General features: G+C 39.9%; 1 protein-coding gene across 3 annotated transcripts in view; it reads right to left on the bottom strand.

The window, feature by feature from the left end:
- Positions 1-22,119, bottom strand: part of RNGTT (RNA guanylyltransferase and 5'-phosphatase) — a 187,900-nt gene that overhangs the window by 99,077 nt on the left and 66,704 nt on the right. For all 3 annotated transcript variants that reach the window (XM_083831491.1, XM_083831490.1, XM_083831492.1), the window contains one exon: positions 13,256-13,420. In XM_083831491.1, coding sequence (XP_083687617.1) covers positions 13,256-13,420 — 165 coding nt within the window. The remainder of the gene's footprint in view (positions 1-13,255; positions 13,421-22,119) is intronic.

Raw genomic sequence — 22,119 nt, forward strand, 5'->3', positions numbered from 1 at the left:
AAGGAGACTGACCTCTTTCCATCTGGGTTTGCTCTTGCACCCACCTACTCTCCTCTGGTCTAAACCTAGAAATTCAACAGCAATGCAGAAAGAAATATTTATTTGCCTCACAGCTACAACAGCCCTTTCAGATGTAATGTAAACATGTTCTCATCCATAAAGTAGATGAAGCTGAAAGACTGAGGATTCAAGCTGCCACTAAAGTGATTTTTGCTCTGTACTTCAGCTCCACGCTTTAGCTCTGTTTTGTGGCTAGAGGGCAGGACGTGCAGGGCTCCCAAAGACTCCTTGATGTCTTCACATCTAAGCCAAATCCTCTGAAGATTTGGTGCTAGTAGGCCACAGAACATAAATAACACTGTAATTCAAAGAACCACAGCTACAGCTTCTTCCTTCACCATTTGCCCCTGTAGTTTCACAGCCAAGGACCCAACCAACAGTGCCTTTATTCTTTCCAGAGTAGGAAGGCAACAGGCATTCCTGTTGATATTCACGTGATGCGGAAAGAGCAGCACCCCCAAGCAAGAAATCCAAGGAGACTGATCCCTGTCTGTAGCTTGCTTTGTGTCCCTGGTTGAGGCACTGCTGAAAAAAACAAGAAACACAAGTACTCCACACACTGGATGCTCAGGACACTTCCAGCCCCTGTTAGAACTGCTGCTAGTTTCACGAAGGATTGTTATAGACTGCTTCTTTCAGAGAGGACTTAAAGCAAGAGAAACCATATATCTGAAACCTGCTTCTTCATCTTCTCTAGCACCCCTCTAAGAGATGCAAAGGAAAAGCATTTTCCTGATGTAAGATTTGCTGCAAGTTATTGCAGTCTGTGATGGGATGCAACCTCTGACATGGAGAAGGTGAAACCACCACACTGTTGAGTTCATTAACCAGTCCCAAAGGAAAAAAATGCTGTAGTGAACAACAATAAAACATACTGGGGGTGGGGAGGGAGAAGGGAAAGGGGAAAGGGAAGGAAGGAGGAAACATGCTTGATCGTTCTATTTTTTAATCTGGTTTTGGTTTTACAGCTACTTTATTAACTGCATTCTGTACAGCTGCCACTAACACTGGCTGTATGCTGTGCTCCTTATTTGCACAGGGAGACTTAAAAAAAAAAAAAAAGGTAGAGAGCAGACCACAAGAGTGCCACTGAGCTATCACCAGTTTGCTGCTTCTGAGGGAGCAAATCCAAAGGTCACGCACCTAATATATGCAAAACAATACCCAAGAATAACAGGAGCGCCGTGTGTGTTAATGCTTAATTTGACAGCACATCTGCATTACTGAATTCAAAATAAGCATTAGGCATTTCTCGCTGTCAATCTCTTCTCAGAAGCACAATTGAGAAATTGACATCAATTAACTAAGATGTTTTCAAATGCTTCTTTCAAATAAGAGAAATAGGCTGCTACAAGAAAGTTTAATTGACTTTTGCGATAGCTTCAAAATGGGATAAACACTCTCAAGGCTAGGAAGGAATGCCGCTGCCAAACAGCAGTGGTCTTTCAAGCCCGTTTTACCTGATGAAATAGAGCAGTGTATACTGCGCAGCTTATTCATTTAATTTACTGTGCTCTTTCCAGTTCTCTATTTCAACCTGCAAAGTAACCAAAGTTTTTTCTTTTAGGATTAGGACTTGGTCCACAACACTTTCCCCCAACCAGTGATGATGGTGAGGGGTGTCAACACATCGTACGTACCTGGCAGAGCACACGTGCCTGAGACTAGGGTCCTGCTGGGGCTGGAAGAGGTTTAACAGGTGCCGTTAGCAAATTCTTAGAGCTATTTACACATGATGTACATGCGTACAGATGAACACGTGTACATCCGAACGTAGACATGGCAGAGAATCTGCAAATCCTGTGTTACTCTATGTCCTCAGCTGAGCAAGGTTCTCCTCACTCACTATGGCTAAGAAGCTCCCCAGTACTCATTTTGATCAAATTCAGCTTTAGTCAAAAGCTCTTCTGACGTCAAAGGAACAAGTGACACTGGATTGAGTGCAAGGCCTTACAAATGTGGCCAAGTACATTTTAATTTGTTCTCTAAATGATCTTCAAACATTATAAAACTGATAAGGTTTATTTGTTACCCAGCCCCTGTGTAAACTGCCATAATATAATCCGATCTCTGCTTATCAAGAACTTGGACAGATCTGTTTTAATTAAATCAGATAATTAAAGATGATGTTTTATTATGCATTTCCACTAAGACACATGAACAAAGCCAAATTTGTATACACAATAATTCAATTAACTATAAAATGGATATTCACGAATACAAAGTCTTTGCACATTTACTGTTGCAATGCCTGATTCAAAGTGGGCCAGTATATTCCACGGGGCCCCAGCGCAATGACTGTAACACAAAAATTAAGATTCAACATTATATTCTGGATATTTAAAAACATCTGATTCTTCTGCTATGCAATGGCACTTGAGGGCTTAATTTGCTACAAAGTTGAATTAAAACTTGCCATGTTAAAGCCATAACAGTAAAATGCTCCGATTTTAATATTTCTTAATTAAAAAAAGATTAATTTTGCACAGGAATTTTTTGCAAAACTGGGCATACCACAAGAAAAGAAAGAGCTAGCAGGGATGCCTTACAAACTTGCATCCTAACAAACTGCTTTAAATTTCACCCCCCCACCCCCCATCTTTACGATTTTCTTTGTGCCTTTATTCATTTTATCCAAATTAAGCGCAGGTCTCCTGCAAACCCTTCCAGTAGGAGCAGGCTGACGGCTTCCCTACGGAGCGCGATTGCCAGGAGGCAGCTCGGAAAAGTGACAGGCTGTGAAGTGGTACAGCGGAGAGTATGAAACAGTTGCCCCTCAATTAATGAGTAGAGCGACCCACTTAGTCACCACAGCTGAGTCCTCCAGCTAATTCAGAAGATAGCAGATATCCCAATTCCATTTTCCATACTGGGATACCAACTAATAATTAGGTCCAAACAGATTTGCATTTTCCCAGTTTTGGTCATAAATCACAAAACCAAAAGTAGAAGTCAGTTAAACATCTAGAGGCATTTTTCCTACTTAGACAGTTATATGAATTCCCTTGCCCAAAATATGTACTGTTCATTGTGCACCAAGTATAATGCTTCATCCATATGCACTTATTTTTCTGCTAGTTTCATTGTTTTCTTTCCCACACTAAAGTTTCAAGAGTCAGAATCATATATTCCACATCTGCATTACTGTATATTAATTTAAGTTGTACCACTAGCATGGGCCGCTAGTTAAGAAAATAGCCCTTCAGGAACATATTGAAGAGTGTTTGTTTTAACTTCACTAGGTCACTTCCCACAAAACGTAACTGATGTGTGAATAATTTCTTAAATGAAAAGCAAAAAGCCATCTCCCTTTTTCTCAAACCAAAATTATACTGTGCTCAAATATTATCCTTGATCTTCAACATCATAAATAATAATAATCAAAAGCAAGTAGCCTAATCCTCTTTTGTTAACTCTAGGAAATGAACAGAGATTCTTGGTCATGAATGGATCTCCTCAAGGACTCCATCAGAGCAAGGAGGCTAAGAGTTAGCCGTAGACAAATATTTTTTTTTTCTAACATGACTTAAAACCTTTTGGCGTACACCTGGAAGACCTGGCTCTTGACAGAGTTACATTTCCAGCTTGTGTTCCTTGAGCAAAGAAATCAAAGTTGATTTCACTTATCAGCTATGCCAGGCTTTGGGCAGTACACGACACCTCTGCAGCGAAGCCTTTCCCTCACCTGGGCCCTCCACACGGTTTTGCAGGGACTAAGCAGGTTTTCAAGGGGAGATATGGTCCAAATGTTTTATGAACATGATGTCTAATACTACAAAAAGTAGCACCGATAGACAGCACTGGCTAATTAGTTACTGTTCATTGTCCAAAACAAACAGGTCAATGTGTGAAAATATGTCTGCCTGGGCATATTATCACAGAATGGCTCCAGTCGGAAGGGACCTTACAGACCACCCAGTTCCACCCCCCCTGCCATGGGCAGGGACACCTCCCACCAGCCCAGGTTGCCCAAAGCCCCATCCAGCCTGGCCTTGAGCAGCTCCAGGGATGGGGCATCCACAGCTTCTCTGGGCAGCCTGTGCCAGGGCCTCACCACCCTCTGAGTAAAGAATTTCTTCCTGATGTCTAATCTAAATCTACCCTTTTTTAGTTTAAGACCATTCCCCCTTGTCCTATCATTATCTACCTGAGTAAAGAGTCCCTCTCCATCCTTTTTAAGACCCCTTTCAATTTCCCTCATTTAATTAAAGATTCAATATATAGTATGTTTCTATTTGATATCACCAGAGGTAGTCTAAACCAGATAAGAAGAGTTTAGGAATTCTGTCTGATACTGAGGACAGACCATAAACTCCATCTTGATCATAGAAGTAAGATTTGAAGATTTTGATCACCTGAGCTACGCCTGACAATGGAACAAATACTTCCACTGAAATTTCCAAACAGTGACACAGAAGTGGTAACGTTTAATCACAAAAGCATGATTCCCACTGACGTAAAAACACCTCTCAGTACGATGTCTGAGATGTGGAGAGAGGAAAGAAAAAAAAGAGGGAAAAAAAGCATTGAAAACTTACACAGGGTCACAGTGTAAATGACAAAATACTTTTATGCAGGCCCAGTGGAGAGGGAAACCAAAGACTGATCTAGAACGATACTGAAATATGGCAGAGAAGTATATTCCTTGTTTTAATGGGTATGTAGCTTTTGAGATAAAGACTAACTATTTAATAATTCTCTCAGACTCAGTGCATTGTTGGATATTTCTGACAACCGGACCAGGTTACGGAAGAAGGCCCAAGCACTGGTGACAAAGCCCCAACCTGCTGGGCTGTGCGATCTGCGACGGAGAAAAGTGCAGCTTCTCTGCACTGCAGACAGCAAAGGAACACCCCGAGGCAGCTGGAAACCTCACTAGTCCTGACCTACAGCATCCCTGCTTACCCTCATGCTCCTATAGCCAGAAATTACTTTGACTGAGCAGGACCCATCATCACCCCAGGGCTGCAGCTGGCTGCATGAAATAGCTCCAGTTCCAGCGCTGAATTTTAAGTGGTGGCAATCTACATCCAGCTCAAGAGCCACAGTTCAGTCGTTTATTGCACATTAAAATTTACAAAGCTTCCACTTGGTCTGGTTTGTTGTCCTTACCTTTAAAATTCAGAGGATAGATCATTTTGAAAAGTCAGTCTGAAGTACTACACGCTGGGGTACAGGACAGCTGCCAGCTGAAGATTTTGCATCCTAATATAAATGAGGCAGCATCTTTCCAGCTTCTCATTCACTAGTGGTTTACTAGGCTCATTGGGTCGACCACTACATGCATTTACGGGAAGAAAAGCACTGTGATGATTCGAGCGAGAACAACCACCAGCACAAAAGCCTCTAGGAGCGGAGTAAGGCACTACTGCTCTCACATCTGACTTTTGATTTTCATGATGGAGCAGGGCTAAGTGAGGAAGAAACGTACAGAGTAAAGAAATAAAAGCAAACAGAAACAAAATGGTAGAGGGGAGACAGGTTAGGGGATAATTAAAAGGGAGGTGAGATGGTAACCAGGCCAAAAACCTGGAACCTAACAGATGGAGCGAGGGCTATGGTGTAGGCCAGACAGCGCCAAGTGACTGCCAGCTCTGGGTGAGGAAATGCAGGATTGGAAGGTGAGCCGATTAAGCTACTCCTTAAGCCACGGAAAACAAAAATAAAAACAAAAACAGAGGAAACAAGTCTTCTTGGCACAAAAACCCCTCCAGATGGTACCGTGCTCTCTCCACCTAGATACAGGATTCAAAATGCCCAATAAATACGCAGATTATCTGACACTTGTGTTGCTGCCATTCCTACCACTGATTTTTTTCAGCTTCTATCCCATTTCTGCAAACCTTCACCACTTTTTTTGTCCACAGGCTACTTGGTGACATCAGACGGGCCTTTGAGGTCTTTTACAGTCAGTTCCGAGTTAGCAGCTCTCTAATCAGGCAGAAGCAAGTTACATCCACATACTCTGCCTTTTTCAGGCCCACATCTGATCGACTTTAACCACACAAATAGCAGCTTATCACCATCTCACTTGCAAAAATACATCACTCCAACATCAGCAAGTCATGTACTCACATAATTTTCTTCATCAAAGCAGTCCATAGCCTCTTAGTTTTCCAAAGCATAACACCTCAACAGTGGCTGTGTTTTTCTTATTGGTACAACATTTTTGAACATTCTGTTTCCAAACTACAACAAAGGCAGTTTCCCCAAAAAGTAAAAACGAAAATCCAAATGTCAAAAAAAAAACAAAAAAAACCAACACAAAACCCTAACAAATACAAACAAAACAAAAACAAATAAAAACTCAGGCAAAGCAGGGGTACAAAGTCAGAGATCTGTCAGTTCACAGATTTGACTGAAAACTTTCAAGAAGACCCGAGACCATTTAATCTGCTAGCAGGGATTACTCACCTTCATTATAATCCCTCCAGGACCAGCTGTCATTTTAAGATCAGATAATAGTCTAAGAACTGACAACTCCTTGATATACGGCATGCTAGTATTTGAAAAAGGTTGTTCATTTGACCTGTGTCATTGTTTAACCTTTAGCCCTATTGTTCCATTGAGGGAGATCGGCACAATTCTCCACGGGACCATACAGAAACTTTTTTTTTCCAGCCCTGCTAGACAGCACAGTCACTGGCCACTAGGCTTCAGTAATGACATCCAGGTTGTGACTGCCCACACAGAAAAGCTTTGCAGAAGAACTACAGGTCAGCTTTGGCATCATAAGCCAAACATTTACATCATTTCTGAGAGTTTCATTATTTCTTGCCTGCGTACCTGTATTTCCTGCTCAACATAATGGATTTCACCCTGGTGAAAGCATAATAATTTCAACCTGGTGAAAATCCTAAAAAAATTGTACAAATAAAAGGCTAAGGCTCCAAGTCTTAGTTCTTATATATTCTTATATGAAGCATTATAACACATTAATCTTGTTGGTCCTCAGTGTTTTAACATCACGGAAAACAAACCCAGCTTCTTCCACCGACTGGTGCCGTCCTTACGAGATGGGAGTGAGTGCAGGCAAACTGAACCATATTCTCTCCTTGACTTCTGTTGCACATGAATCCGTGCAAAGAAAACAAGCTGGGCAACCACAGTGACAAAACATGCAAGTGTAAGGACAAACAACAAAGATTCAACATTGCTCACGAACATCTTCCTAAAATAATTTGGAAGTCGCATTAAAAGGCAAAAGTGCTCACAGAGTGCATCTGTTCTCAGTCGACACTAAAAGACTAAGCTGTGTTTAGCAATTCCTTGATTATAGAAGCAGACAAAGTTAGTGAAACTGTTTCCTCCCCCAGTATCAAAGTTCAGCTAGGGAACATTTTTTGTCACCTGGGTACGGGCTGTAGATTCTCAGGATCTCTCTCTCTTTCTTTTCTTCCTGTTACCATCAAACCTCACTCTTACTAAAACCAGCAGAAGTCCATCAAAACATCTTAAAATAAAGTGGAAGACAATATTGTAAAGATAGCCCTCATTTCAAAAATCTAGTACCAACAACAAATGCCAAGGCAAAACTCTGAATGCTGCCATACTTTTTTAATTGCAACAGTGAAAGTGTTATTTCAGTTCACAATAAATCAATTTTTGGATTAGGAAAGAGTCATTACCCTTCAAACTCTGGTATTAAAGCATCAAATCCGTAACTTTAAGAACTATTTCATTATTGGACATACTGTATAGCACAGCACAAAGTTTACTGCTGTTTCAAGTAATTACTTTCACATTTTCACTGAAAATAACTAAATCTATGTGGAAAACATCATTTCTCCTGGCATAACTAACAGCAGAGTAAGTGGCTAAACCTTTTAAGTACAGTGCTGAGATTCCTGGCCTTTTTCAGGATTCTTCCTACAATCCTCCCAAACGCACAGCCATTTACCCATCCGTGATATTATTAATAAGAAGAACGGCCAGCACTGGCCTTCAGTTTGGAACACCAGATCTTAACTCAGTCCACAGAAAGGATTGATGGAGTGAGGCTGTGAAAAGCGGTCTAACAATGTTTGCTTTGGAGAGATTTAAATTTGTTTCCAGGGAACATATTTCAAAAAGTGAAGCGTCTCAAAACAGAAATATGTGATGTGTGGTTCCAGCTGAGGGAATTCAGAAGTACACTTGATTCTTTTCTTGACCCTAAGCAAAAGACAGCTGTGTTACAAGAAAATCCAAGAAACACTGCTGATGATACAATCTCCTGTTTATACCTGTTACTCCAGGCACTCAAACTGAGACATCTGAGTCACCCAGTACACATATTCCCTGCTTCTCTTCAGGCTGCCTGAGGAGTACAAAGCTTAAGGCACATCTCTCACCAAATCTTCTTCTCAGATGGAGATGCTGATAACCTGGGATTCTGCAAGACTGAAGGTAGGACTACAGAATGTGTATACATACCGCACACCAAGGAAGTCCAGCCTCTTTTCCATCGAAGTGTACATTGGCTTGTCACTCAAAGGGCACAATTATAAAGTATCACCTACCTAAGAAGCTAAATTTTAGTCCCAGATAAACTGCAGGACCTCTTTCAAAACACAGTACCTGAGGCAAGCCTCAAGAATGGCAAAACTCCTGAGGAAATTGTGCAAAATACTCCAAGGGATTATCCTGAATATGTATGTGATGAAAACGCTATTAAAAGAGGCTATGGTTTTTTTGTTTTTGTTTTTGGTTTTTTTTTTTTCAAATCTTGATAAAATATATTTTGACTGATCACTGATATGGGCTTTCCACTTCTACAGTTAAATATGCTGGCACAATCAGAGATCCAGCTTATCTCTGGCCAAAGGCTGCTATGTCCTTTGATCCCTCTGTGAAAAAAGAAGGATCCCTCTGGGGGTGACTCGAGAAGATGCATCTTCTGTCAGTGAAGTACAAGAGCTGGGCGTAGGGAAGAAACCCATGCTTATGAAAACACACGCTTTTCCCGAGATCCCTCATGGGTGCCAATCTTTAAGGACCTCTGGTCAAGAAAGGAAGGAACCTGTTTGATCCCAAGAATAAAGGAGTCTGCTGTTCTTGGAGAAGGCCAAGCCAAACAGCTAATTAAACGTAAGGAAAAGATCTACCTGAGTAGCTCCTCTTTGTCTGTCCTTTAGCGTTCACTCAACTGCCACCGTCTCTGGAGATGGATTGATGGATATGCTGAGTCAATCCGAGCATGAGCAGATTTAGAAGCTAGGAGGAATTCCCTGGCTCTCTCCAGACCCTTGCTGTGCCGAACACAGAGTTGGTAAACCCTACCAAGGCATTTGTCATTGATGCTACAGAAACCCAGCCTGTTCTCTCCGCTACGCTAACGAGGTGTTCAGAGCTGTGAGTACACTTGTTGCTATAGCTGCAGAGATGACTGAGTAAGCATAGGAAAAAGATCTCGAGCAAAGCGATACTATTTTTAAATGGTCCTTTTTCAGAACAGGACAACGCTTCTAAACAATAGCCTGCTCCGGCCATATGTAATTAAGCATTCTGTTCACAAAGCTGTGATGAGTAGGACAATGTCACCCTTGCATCGTTATCCTAAGGCAGTATTAGAGAATCACACAGTCATCAAGTTCACAGACCTAATGAAATGAAAATTGTATTTTTGACATAGCAAGAATATTTGAAATAAATTTGATTTGAAATAAATTTTTAATCTATAGAGTTCCCTTAAGCATTTATCAGTATTGCCTTAGATAAAACTCCTCATTGATGCTGGCAGTGCTACCTAAAATTCCCTACAGTTATAACAGGCTGTACAAACAATACTTAGATATCAACACAAAACTTCTTTCTTACTGAAAACAATCTTCAGAATTAAAGCCTCATTAGTTGTTTTTTTTTTAATTATTATTTTTATTTCACTATACAGCAGTCACTTCAAATCAGAACAAAGATTGCTTAAAACATACTTCATACGTTGTACAAAAACAAAACATAAAAGCCTATGGTTATTTCCAATTCAAAATGCAGAAAGCTTTAGAGCCTGCACTGGCTGTCACCTCAAAAAAAAAATCACCACTCCCATCCCCTCAAAAGAGGCAATAAACCTAAATACCCCAATAAATTTAAAACACCCAGACAGTACTATCTCAAAGATGATTTTAAGGTGGTAATGCTTCAGGGTGAGAATTTTTTCGTTGAACTGCATCATAACCTCAAACGCAGATTGCAATGTCCTTAGGGTTATATCTGGTATTGCAGACTTTCTGCTACCTTCAAATAATGCTTTTTAAAAGTTTCAGGTAAGTAACAAAAAGCAAAGAGAGATCCATGCTTCACATTTTCAAATGCCCTGCTCTCAAACCACTACTTCACTACTGTATCTGTTTCAAAGGTGTTTTCATTGCTTATAAAAAGTAGCAAAACCCTCAGAGGAAAATGAGCCCTCAGAGAAAGAAAAAAGTGCCATGTAACTGTTGTGCAAAGCCGTTATTGAATTTTACTCTAATTTGAAGTTAAGTGACAAAAAGAGGACTACTGAAACAATTTTTTTTAGTTAATAAAAGGTAAGAAATAATAATCTTTCATAATGTTCACTTCAATGAAACCCACCATATTATTCTTACTTCTTTTATTTTCTTACCAATTTGGTCTATTATTTGTGTGGAGTAAGTAAATCATGAATGTTTGAAATAATTAAATAAAAGAACCAACTTGCTCTGCACTGCCAGGTAACTCTACTTCTCCTGCTCTCCCTGGGTATCTCTAACTGCTGCATACAGTAACATTCTTTAAAAAAAAAAAAAAAGGAAGAAGAAAACTTGCCAGAAAACTGCTTCACTCTGTAATTCACAAGTTAATCAAACCGCATGGCAAAGAGAAGCATAAAAAGATAAAAAAAATCTTGTCCAAGCATTAGTGTCAAAAGCAATTATTAATTTATCATGAAACAAATTCTAGTCCTGTATAATTTCATTTTCCTCACCAATATATTTGATGCTTTACTGCTGGGTAATGAGACACCATGATCTTGAAGAATTTGTACTCAAGGGTTGGGAGAGGAAGAGAAAGAGCAGTAAACACCATCATTTCTTTGCTGACTTTGAACAATGCTGCAGTCGGAATTATTAAAATCCAATCCATGGACAATTAAGAAACCTCATTTAGATAGGAAAAAGAAAGTAGTTAAGTGTAATTTTCATTTCCTACTCTTTTTGGGAAGCAGATGATCCTTTCAATAGTCATCTTCTGGCTGGTTCTAAGCTGTACCTCACAGAGCTGCAGTACAAAGTATATTTTGATGAATTTTGAACTTTACCTCTTAAGAGGAACCAACTCTTAACTGATAGGCTGTCAGCATTTAACAATTTCATGTGTAAAATAATGATTAGATATACCTAGCCAGAGATTTGTTTATAGATGTGTTTTACCCAGAGAGCTTTCTAGGAACGCTTCCGGACATGTTCTCCTGTGATTTTCAAATAAGGTTAAATAACCTGGAACTCCAGAACACTTCAAGAAACTATAAATTTAGGTAAGAAACCCATTTTTAACACGTTCCTTTTGTAAAAGTTCCTTTTAATTTCAAGCTTGAAATTACATCCTAGACAAATTTGATTGTCCCCCTGTACTCGGCTCTGGTGAGGCCGCACCTCGAGTACTGTGTTCAGTTTTGGGCCCCTCGCTACAAGAAGGACATGGACGTGCTCGAGAGAGTCCAGAGCAGGGCTACGAAGCTGGTGAAGGGCCTGGAGCACAAGTCCTGTGAGGAGACGCTGAGAGAGCTGGGCTTGTTCAGCCTGGAGAAGAGGAGGCTCAGGGGCGACCTCATCGCTCTCTACAGTTACCTTAAAGGAGGCTGTAGAGAGGTGGGGGTTGGTCTGTTCTCCTACGTGCCTAGTGACAGGACGAGGGGGAATGGGCGAAAGTTGCGCCACGGGAGGTTTAGGTTGGATGTTAGGAAGAACTTCTTTACCGAAAGGGTTGTTAGGCATTGGAATGGACTGCCCAGGGCGGTGGAGCCATCCCTGGAGGTCTTTAAAAGACGTTTAGATGTAGCCCTTAGTGATATGGTTTAATGTAGGACTTGTTAGTGTTAGGGCTGAGGTTGGACTAGATGATCTTGGAGGTCTCTTCCAACCTAGACGATTCTGTGATTCTGTGAAATAGCCTTTTACTCGCTATGAAAAATTTACTTCGAATTCACGATGCTGACAATATTATTTTACATAGATGATCCAAAAAAATCAACCATACACATCCAGAGGAGTGATCAAAACATTTACAGTGTTTTATCCACACAACCTCTCTGATAGAATTGTTTGTGACAAACTTTCCCAAGACTGCTACTCTGCCAAGTGTTTTGGAAGTCCAACTTACGCCTTATCTCTTTATTTAGTTTTCAGCCACCTATCAGTTAGCCAAGTTTCTATTACTGCTTCTCTTGGGGCGAGATTTATTACCTGCTACAGGCTCAAGGAAGTGACAAAAGCAAATGGAAGGCACCAATTCGGTGTTCATTGTTCTGCATTGATGAGACATGGGACCACTTCTAACAGCAGTGCTGAGAAAAACTAGTTACTCCAGATGAAAGTATTATCCGTGAGCAATTTAATTCACAGAAGAGAATAAAAATATTTTACAGAATGTTAGGATACTTCTAAACTGAAGAAAAGAGTGCATAATGAAAGACAGAAACTCGTATATATTTGCAAGTCATATGCTTCACTTCAGAAAACCTAGGGCGATGTTTTAATAAGTAAAGCGTGGATGCATTCACTAGCATAGGCTCTTAGTAATCACTGCTGAACATGAAGTGGCAGCCCAAGCACAATTCATGACTCTTATCCTATGGCCAAATGGGAACTGGAAGCAAAAAAAGTTACTTTCTTACCTATGAAGGAGAATAGCATCGAAAGCATAGCTCTCAGATATTCCTTTAAGCTCAGAGGCATTTCAAATAAACTATTAACTTCTATGTCATCGTTCAATATTATGAAACTCAAGCATTAGGTTTTGCCAAAGTACAGGTTTAAATATAGGAAGAGAGGAATTCAGAAGGAATAGATGGTCTAAAACCACTTTTCAGAGTATCCCAAACTCCCATTCACCACCCAAAAAAACTCTGCTGAATAACTGGTCAGCAGAGCAATTTGCAGAAAGCAAAAAAAAAAAAAAGTTAAGGGAAAACCTATACCCAACACTGCATTGCTGCCTTCTGCACTCCAGCATAAACAACTAAAATCAAGTTTACCTTTCTTGAAGCGTAGATGTCGAAAAATGGCTTGTTTCGAACACTGAATGGTTCCTGCGCTTTGTCAATAAGACCAGTCTTCATTTTTTCATGTCGTGGAAATATAATCTCTTTTTCTATACAGGCAAGCCGAACATTAAAATCACACTCTCCAACCGGCTGTCCCTGCCAAGTTACAAAAATCAGCATTAAAAACAGACACCGAATTATTTGAACAGTAAGTTTTCCTGACATAGCATTTAGAATCACACGGATACATTTTTTTTCTTAATTGAACATACACATTTTTGTCAAGTATTTGTTTTTCAAGCCCTTGTCTCAGGTTGAAAGAAGTTAATGAAATAAAAGGTCACGGAAGGGTAAAAACCTACAACAATGCAATTTACAGAGTTAAGCAAAACCACTGCTTCAAATGTACTTTATTGATGTTTTGAAGGAAGCATTAATCATATCACAGAAAAGAGAAAACTACAGCTGCAGCTGGAAGTAGTGTCAAGAAACAGTGGCTGCAGAAACCTGCAAAATATGGGATGGCTCAGTCAACTAAAAGGTGATAAAAGCTCTTCTCTAATTCTCAATAGCATGCTCTGACCTTTCAAGATCTGATCTAAACCAGGAACTTCACATTGCTGTTTGTACACTTGGTGCATTGCACCAGGCAGCATGAGCATTCAAAATGCACATTTGTCAGATTATTAATTGCTCATAATGGAGTTTGTTGGGTTTTTTTTTGTATTTTGAACATTAGATGGTGATGAGGACACACTGTGGGCATCATTCAGTGAAAATGAGCAACAGGCGACTTGGAAATTTTCAAGTTAGTTTCAATGAGACGTGCCACTTTCACAGCAGTAAGGCACAAACGCATACGTCTGCGCTGCTACGAGCAGTAACCAGCACAGGAAGTTATTTACAGGAGATCATCCCTTGTTTTGCCATCTCATTCACACACACTCAAAAAACAACTTGGAAAAACCCTCCCTTTCCTGGTCCACAAAAATAAGCCCACAGCTTCAACAACAGGATTTTCCAAAAGCTGAAATCAGTGAGTGCAGAAACTGGAGGGCCAGTGTTCGTACTCCAAGAACGAGTTGGAGTTCTTTCCCACACTACACACAGCTAGAGAAGAAAGAGAAGGAGAACCTAACAGCAAGAAGCCCCACGCTAGCACGTGGCGAAGGGAACTGGTCAGTCTGAAAGAACACAAAGCAGGCAAGTGTCAAAAATGACGCCCTGAAGAGGCGCGCAAAGGTAAGAGATGGAAAGAGTAAACCTGAACAGGTATCCTGAGGCAGAGAAAAAGTGAGTGCTGATATCAGATGGATGAGACTCACCCTCCCCTCACCGGCGAGGCTGGTGTTCCCCAACTTCTTCTACACTTCACGCTCCCAAAGGGGCACTCGCTTCCTCCTACATTTCTTCCCTAGCGTCACATCCTTCTTAGACCTTTATCAGAAGCCCTCACTCGGTCATTGCCACAGCTTTAGGAAGCATTTGCTGCTCCCTGACCATACGGCTTGGTGTAACTCCCAGGCACTGCCTTGCAGGACTGCGCTTCGTCTCCGGCAGGAGAGGCAGCACAGCCACCAGCACTCGAGGGGCAAGCACGTCCCGCACCAAGATGCTGGCGAATCACTCGAGAACTCAATTTAACGGTGTCTGAGCTCATCCTGGGTTGTATAGCTGATTAAAACACAGAAAACCGTCACCCTGACCTGCGCAATAACCAGCTGAAGAACACGTAATTCTTTCCTGCAAAATGTGTACGCGTTCATCATTTCAATTTTATTACTTGTAAACTGTTCCTTAAGTTTTAGCAACATATAGTGCTCATGTTCTTTTCCCTTAAGCAGCTTTCCCACTCAGCCACATTTTATGAGTAGGTCTGAAAGATCGAATGAACTCATTAGCTTCAAATATTTGAGCCTACAATAAGCAGCCACATTTTTTAGAGACCTTCCTTACAACAATTCATTCAGGAATTTAGCATAGCAACTTAAATTTATTTCAATCTCCTAACAGTCAAATTAAAAGTTGAGCTGACTTCATGTGCCCCACGGAACAGCTGAATCACTTTCTTCTCCTTTAAATAATCCTCTCACTTCTCACATCTACTTGGAACTGATTATTTCCTGCAGCTCTGCCAATCACTTATTTTTATTTCAAAGCCTGTTAAGCAGAAGGGTGTGTTACCGGGATATACCACTCGCTTCCATCACCCAAAGGTCGGAGCGAGGCTGACATCAGGTTATACGAGATGGGAGAAGCCAGGTAATGCTGCCGAGCAATTTCTTCATCAGCCAAGTAAGCCCAGAAGTTAAGGCGTATTTCATTCTCCTCAAAGCACAGGATATTAGCAGTAAGAAAACTAACGTAACGTTGAATGTAAAGCAAGGATATGCTGGATAAAGCCAACATTAGGACAGGAGAGCAGCTTCTTTGTTAACAGAAATTGCCATAATCACAAAATAAATGTTGCTAATATACAACGTATTTGTCCCAGACAGATCCAAAATCTTCAAGTGGTAAAATCCTAGCTTTTAGCACACAAGTAGGAGGGCAATGTAGGCTGCAGTAAATAATTTGCAGACCTTGACAAAACCAGGATGAGATTATTTAGTTTATAAAGCACACATTTAGAAGTTCTCCAGAAACAAGACATCGATGCATTCAAAATCAAAATGCAGGCACTAAATACTGTTATGTTTTTAAGCAATACAGAGATGTTTTTATTAATTTAAGCATTCAGACATTTGGGGTTTTATTTCAGTATGTAAGCTTCTACTCATTTGAGAAGGATGAGGGTCAGCACCACCTAACAGCACACTTACTTAGATGGCAATCCCTACTCTAGACATTTCCATCCTAAAATAAATTTGCTAGCACAGGGTAAAACCCAATTAACAAGTAGCATGTGTTTCCTGTCTATGCTAGGAAGTTACACTTCCCCCTCACAGTGATTAAAATGCATTCCAGAGCAAAATATCGTTCAGAAGAGCCTCGGGAGAGGAGTCATCTGTTGACTCAAGACCTCTTCCCAAATTTTTTTTCACCTGTTGAAACTCTGTGCATTGCACTACAAGGTCACAGCTTGCAGTATATATGACGCTTCGAAAAATCGTTTTGATTTTAAGCACAGTCTCCCATGTGTCCTCAAAATGTAAAAGACGACTTCTAATGAGATTTGGAAGCTACGCAAGATTGAACTTTTCAAAATTTTAACTTAAAATATTTCAGCTGAACTTCTCACTTGAACCCATACCCAATAGGTCACATAAGAATCTAGTGGACCACAGAAGAAATACATCTAGACATACGAAAAAATCTGAGTGCACAGCTCTTTAAGCATCCATTCTCCTAAGGGACTAGGGAAAGGCAATTTATTTGCTAAAAGGAGCTTAAAAGGAAAAAAAAAAATCACAATCCCAACAGGGTTCCTCCAAACGGATGCTGAAAGATGGAATTTGGTCAAGCGTCGGGTTCTGTCCTGGTACATCAGGGGTGGCTAAATTGTAGCTCCTGTGCTTCTCCGGGTCCTCAGAGACTTCCGTGTTAAGTCAGGATCTCACGGCTCTGTGGCTACGAGGGCTGGTGAGTGACTTACACCCCAAGCCTGTAGACACAGGAAGATGGCAGGAACCACTGAGAGGGGTCTATCAGGATAAGAGGATTTCTGCTTCAGGCCCCTCTCTCTGGGAAGGAGAAAGGGGACGTGGGACATCTGAGCAGCTCCTGGCATCCACCAGCTGTAAGTCTGCCCTCCTCCAGCCTCTAAGGCTGACCTTGTGGTGACAGCTCGGGAAATCTGGTGAGCTTTCCACGGGAAGTCCTTTGGATGTGGGACAGATAACCAAATGGGGTACGTAGGTGCTAAATCCCATAAAAACACTTCCTATTAGAATTTGATATTTATCCAGCTTCTGCCCGACGCAACCGGAGTAAAAAGAAAAATAATGTGTGCACTGTTGATAAGCAGCTTGGTCCAGCACGAACTGAGAATATTTATTCTCTTCCTTTATGAGATATGGTTCAAAGCCTACCTGCCAGCAAAGCCCGTTCTGTTTGCTTCCCCAGAGCAATACCTTAACCATGAATAATTCAGCACAGACACGCATATACGTTCTGCGCACGTCCTCACTTATTGAGCCATAGCAGAACATATGTCACAACTGTCTTAGCTTTAATGATTTTGAGAGAAGAATAAAGAATAAGCACAGGCTGATATTCTACCCTGTGTTTAGCATTATTATTGACAATTCAAGGCACCCACAGCTGACATCTGCATTTCCAGCTAAAGCCCATTATTAGTTCTCCCGTTTTCTGAAGACCCTGCAGTCAAATATTTCGCATTTAATATTAATGGTCTGGCATGTAGTTCTTCTGACTGGGGTTTTATAGATGCTGCTATTTTTCCGATACAGATAGCTTCTACGTAAAAACAATCTGGAGGTGCTGTTTCATTCTCCAAATACGATCATTACTATGTTCAATCAACTAACATTTTTTTCCATTTTTGATGAAGTTTTCTTTTTAAAACAGGACAACAAGTATTAGAGAACTAAAAAACGTTGGAGAATTATGACTCCGAAATTTTTCATCTCTAAAACACAAAAGATAAGAATTATTCTAAACTGAAAATGCAATTTAAAATTCGTTTTTTCTAACTTTTGTCCCTCAGATGTTCAAAAATAATAGGTTAATGGCAAGGAATTAAGTGGTTTCAAAATGGTTTCTGAAATTTATATTTGCACCCATGAGGTACAGCGCATGACATTATTTCAGTTGTCTCAATTCATCCAATGTGTTGAGAGAACATAATTACTATTTATACGTTGTCAGCTTATACAACGGAATATTGCTTTGATTTTATCACAGAACAAAATTGGTTTGGGAATCAGACCTATTAAAAGATTACTTAAGACATGTATTTAATTATTTGTATTTCCTTTTTCAAAAAAATAAAACAACTGATAATAAATTCATATATGTATGAATCAACAAAGGAAGCAAATTTGTATTCCATGCATAAACATCAAGGCCTAACAGAAGATACAAATATAGCTCCAAGCTTTTTTTTTATTATTATTATTAGCAAATGTAACTTGAATGGAACAGCAGGACTGTCAAAACTGTGACTAAACAGATAAGATCAAAACAGAAGTAGATGGTACTACAAACATTGCTCCCTTCCCCAATTTTCTCCTCCTTGAATTGCTCAAAAGAAAATACATATTCAAGACAAAAACCATAAAACCTTATAACTGCAAGAGGATGAGAAGTACACTTCACCAGTGTAAAGGTAATGTGTGTAAGGCAGAATATTTATGATCACTGCAAGTGAGAGAATTATGATTCTCACCAGTATCGCCGTGCAAGAAAGAGGCAGACTTGTGGAAAGCGTCAGCTACAGAGGGCATACACCTTACCGACCTCTTTGGAAAGCACAGCTCTAGCGAGGCATGGAAAGCTTAGTAGCTGCTACTTTGGGAACACAGACAGCTCCGTCCGACTCACTGTTTGACTGCACGGACAGTGGCTTCATTTAGGATCTTTATAATCCTTATAAATCCTTCTGAGCCTTCAAAAACAAAACTCAATCGGGGGATTTTTACCGGGGTGTAAATGATTGAAATCTACAGGAATGATGTTTTGTCTAGACTGGCTGCCTCCCTCATGTGTTTTGAGAAGAAGATGAACTTCCCATATTTAATTGCAGAATTAAAGTCAGAATTCTAATAATCCATAGCTGTAAGACAGATTCTCTATAATCATCATAGGACATTTACACACAAAGATTCACACTGTCCTCACAAGAGAATGTAAATTTAAATCGTTTATTCAGCGCTGAATTTAGGCTATCAGCAAAATAGAATACTGAACACAGGGCTTTACTGCTTCTGCTTTTTTCTTTCTGATTTTTGCTTGTGCTGCTGTGCACACAGTTTGGAGACATCTTAATTGTGACAGCTACTAGTTGGTCCAGTTAATTCCAGTTATTCTCTTTCTGCTCCTGCTCTCCTCATACTCTTCCCACCAGCCATTCAGTGACTCATCATAGGGACAGTTACTGTTGGCTTTTACAACAATTGTTATGTTGAAGAATTATCATCCCTGTTGATTAAAAAAAAAAAAAACATGGGAAAATTCTCACAACTTGGAGACATTGTTCAGAATATTACATACTTGAAAAGATTGCAGCACTGAATTTTTAGGATAGAAATCACTCTGTAGTATTCTAAAATAAGACTGCCCAGTAGAGTAAGCGTAAAGTCTCCTAAGAAAATTAAAAAATAATAATCAATCAACAATCAGCACTGGTTCACAAGTGTTCTCTTAAAAAGGGAGTCGTATGCTTTTCCTAAACCATGATAGAATTAAAAATTAAATATCTGACTATTACATATTTCACACTCTTAAGACTTGTAAAAGATCTGTAACTTTAAGGACACCATTTTTCTAAGATACCTATTTTGTTACGTGCATGGTTAGCTTATGAATAAGAAATACTAATGAAACGTTATCATACTTATTTCAAAAGAAGATGTTTTTCTTCATACTTGGTTTAAATAAGAGAAATATTCTAAACAGGATGAAAACATGACCTTCACATTCTCTCCTACGACAAGTCCTACACCAGATGATAAGAGCCACTCAAGTTATTCAAACATACTGAGAATGGAACAGAGGATATTAGAAAGATACTGCTTTCACCTTCATAAACCCTATCCTGTATTATATAGTTCTGTTTTGGTTTATTTTTTAAAATTCTTTTCACCTAAAAGCAGGAAGCAGATAGCAAGGCAGAAGACAGAGAGGAAGCTGAATATATGCAATATTAGGGCCAGAATGTGTAGAAAACTGTAGAAAAGAAAGTGTAGAAAAGGAGAAATTAAAACTAAATTAGGGAAACAAGACAAAATTTGAACACACTCCCACGGGTTCCATGTAATATCCTTCCAACCATCTTCTATTTTGCCTATACTTCTTCCCTTTTTAAAATATATTGGATAAATAGCCCTGCGTTTGACTTAAAGTTCACTTTCCTCAATACGGGAAATAATAATGCCGCTGGAAGACCTGCCCCACTGTAAAGTTTTTCAGCACTTTAAACTTCAGTTGTGATCACTGCCAGGTTCTTGAGAGATCTGAATATTTGCCTAAGACAGGAGTTGGGTCCAAGTCTACTTGGCAGTTCCTATGGTAATGGCTGTTATAAACTGCAAGGAGAGAGACAATTTTTCTATTTAATCATGTTACAGTTCCCAACACAAGAAGATAAAAAAAATATTGCAAATAAAAAGTGAGGATTTTTTTTAAAGGCTGAAAATATGAGAGAGAGAAAAGCAGGTTAGCGAAAATACAGAGAAAATTATTTTCATTTACAATGCAACTTCAACATCCCGGTCTCATGTTGTAATTGTCTTAGCAAGTATTATAGTTTGCTGAAGAACTGTCACATCAGAGTAAATAAGAGCAAAACCTACGTAACCCAAACACCTGAAAAATATAACAGATTTAATATCATGGCAACTTCTACAGCTGCTTCTGGAAAACTACTTGTCCCTGTATCTCCCTCCCAGGAGCAACACTTCATGCCTCTTCTCCTGACAATTATACTAGTGGTGATCTGCTATTCAAAGGGTTCTCATGAGGCTTGCTTCATACGAAGGCATGGAAACACTTACCTTTGGGAAAAAACAAGACATGACAAAATTTAATACAGTCCCTTTGCTTTTACATAACAGTCCAATAAGCATTCTCAGTTTTGACAATTGTGAAAAACAAACTACCTTCACTGCGGTTTGTAATGCCCCCAGGGTTTGGAAAAGGAGTATCTAACTCAGAGATGCAGGGGAAAGGAAAAATATCACATGTATTTTTCACACAGTCTAACCAGAAAGTAAAACAGTCATCCTTCAAACTAACCACAATGCAAAGGAATGCTTCCTGACAGCAAGCAGCTTATTAGATAAAAAGCACATAATGAGGAACAAGAAAACACCGAAGATACCCTGGTCACCCCTCTTCAGCAGTGATTTAATTTTTGCAGGAGGGAGTTTTAAAGAGGGATGCAAAAATGCTTAAGAATGTTACCTTTTGGTTGCATACGTACTTTTCCCAAGCCCAAGGAGCAACAGGGAAAACAAAACTATTGGAAATTCACAAAACAAGTGAAGATATTTGCACATTTTGCTGCTCAGACATACATGTCAGTCTTTTAATAACAAATAAAAGTGATGATCAACAGGGAACAGGGATAAAACAGGGAAGACTTTGAAAAAGAAAACTACTCAGTATGCATTTCTGTCCATCCATCTCTACAGACCTGAAAGCTTCCCCCAGCATTCCCTTACCGTATTGATTCTCCATCTTACAAGCTCTCCTAACCCATTTGTTACCCTCCCTATTCCATACCACCACTCTATTCACGTACCCTTTAAAAATACTCAAATTGACTACAGTATGTAGCTTCCACTGGCCAAGCTCTCCCTGCTCTCTACTCAACATCCAGTAAACCGCATTACAAAATTCAGAGGAGGAGGAGAAAGCAGGGGTATTAGCAGCTGTGTAACCTCATGAATTCAAGCAAGAGATCTGAAAATAGCAGAGAGGCTCTGGAGATGCCAGAGTACTGCAGACACAGGCAATCTTGCACATCTTTCTCAGTGTTTCACCAGAAAGTAATGTGATGTATAATACGTAGATGCTCTGCATTTCATTTACCTGAAAACCTCCTCCTGCCTTTGCTGTGATAGGAGGATGTACATACAGGTTTTTAGAACATAAAGCAAAGACAACTTGTAGACATCCAGGCACCTGTGAGGTATGTCTCACAAAAAAAAATAGCAGAAAGGATTCAAGTC

Source organism: Anser anser (genome assembly GCF_964211835.1).
Source record: "Anser anser genome assembly, chromosome: 3".
Lineage (NCBI taxonomy): Eukaryota > Metazoa > Chordata > Aves > Anseriformes > Anatidae > Anser > Anser anser.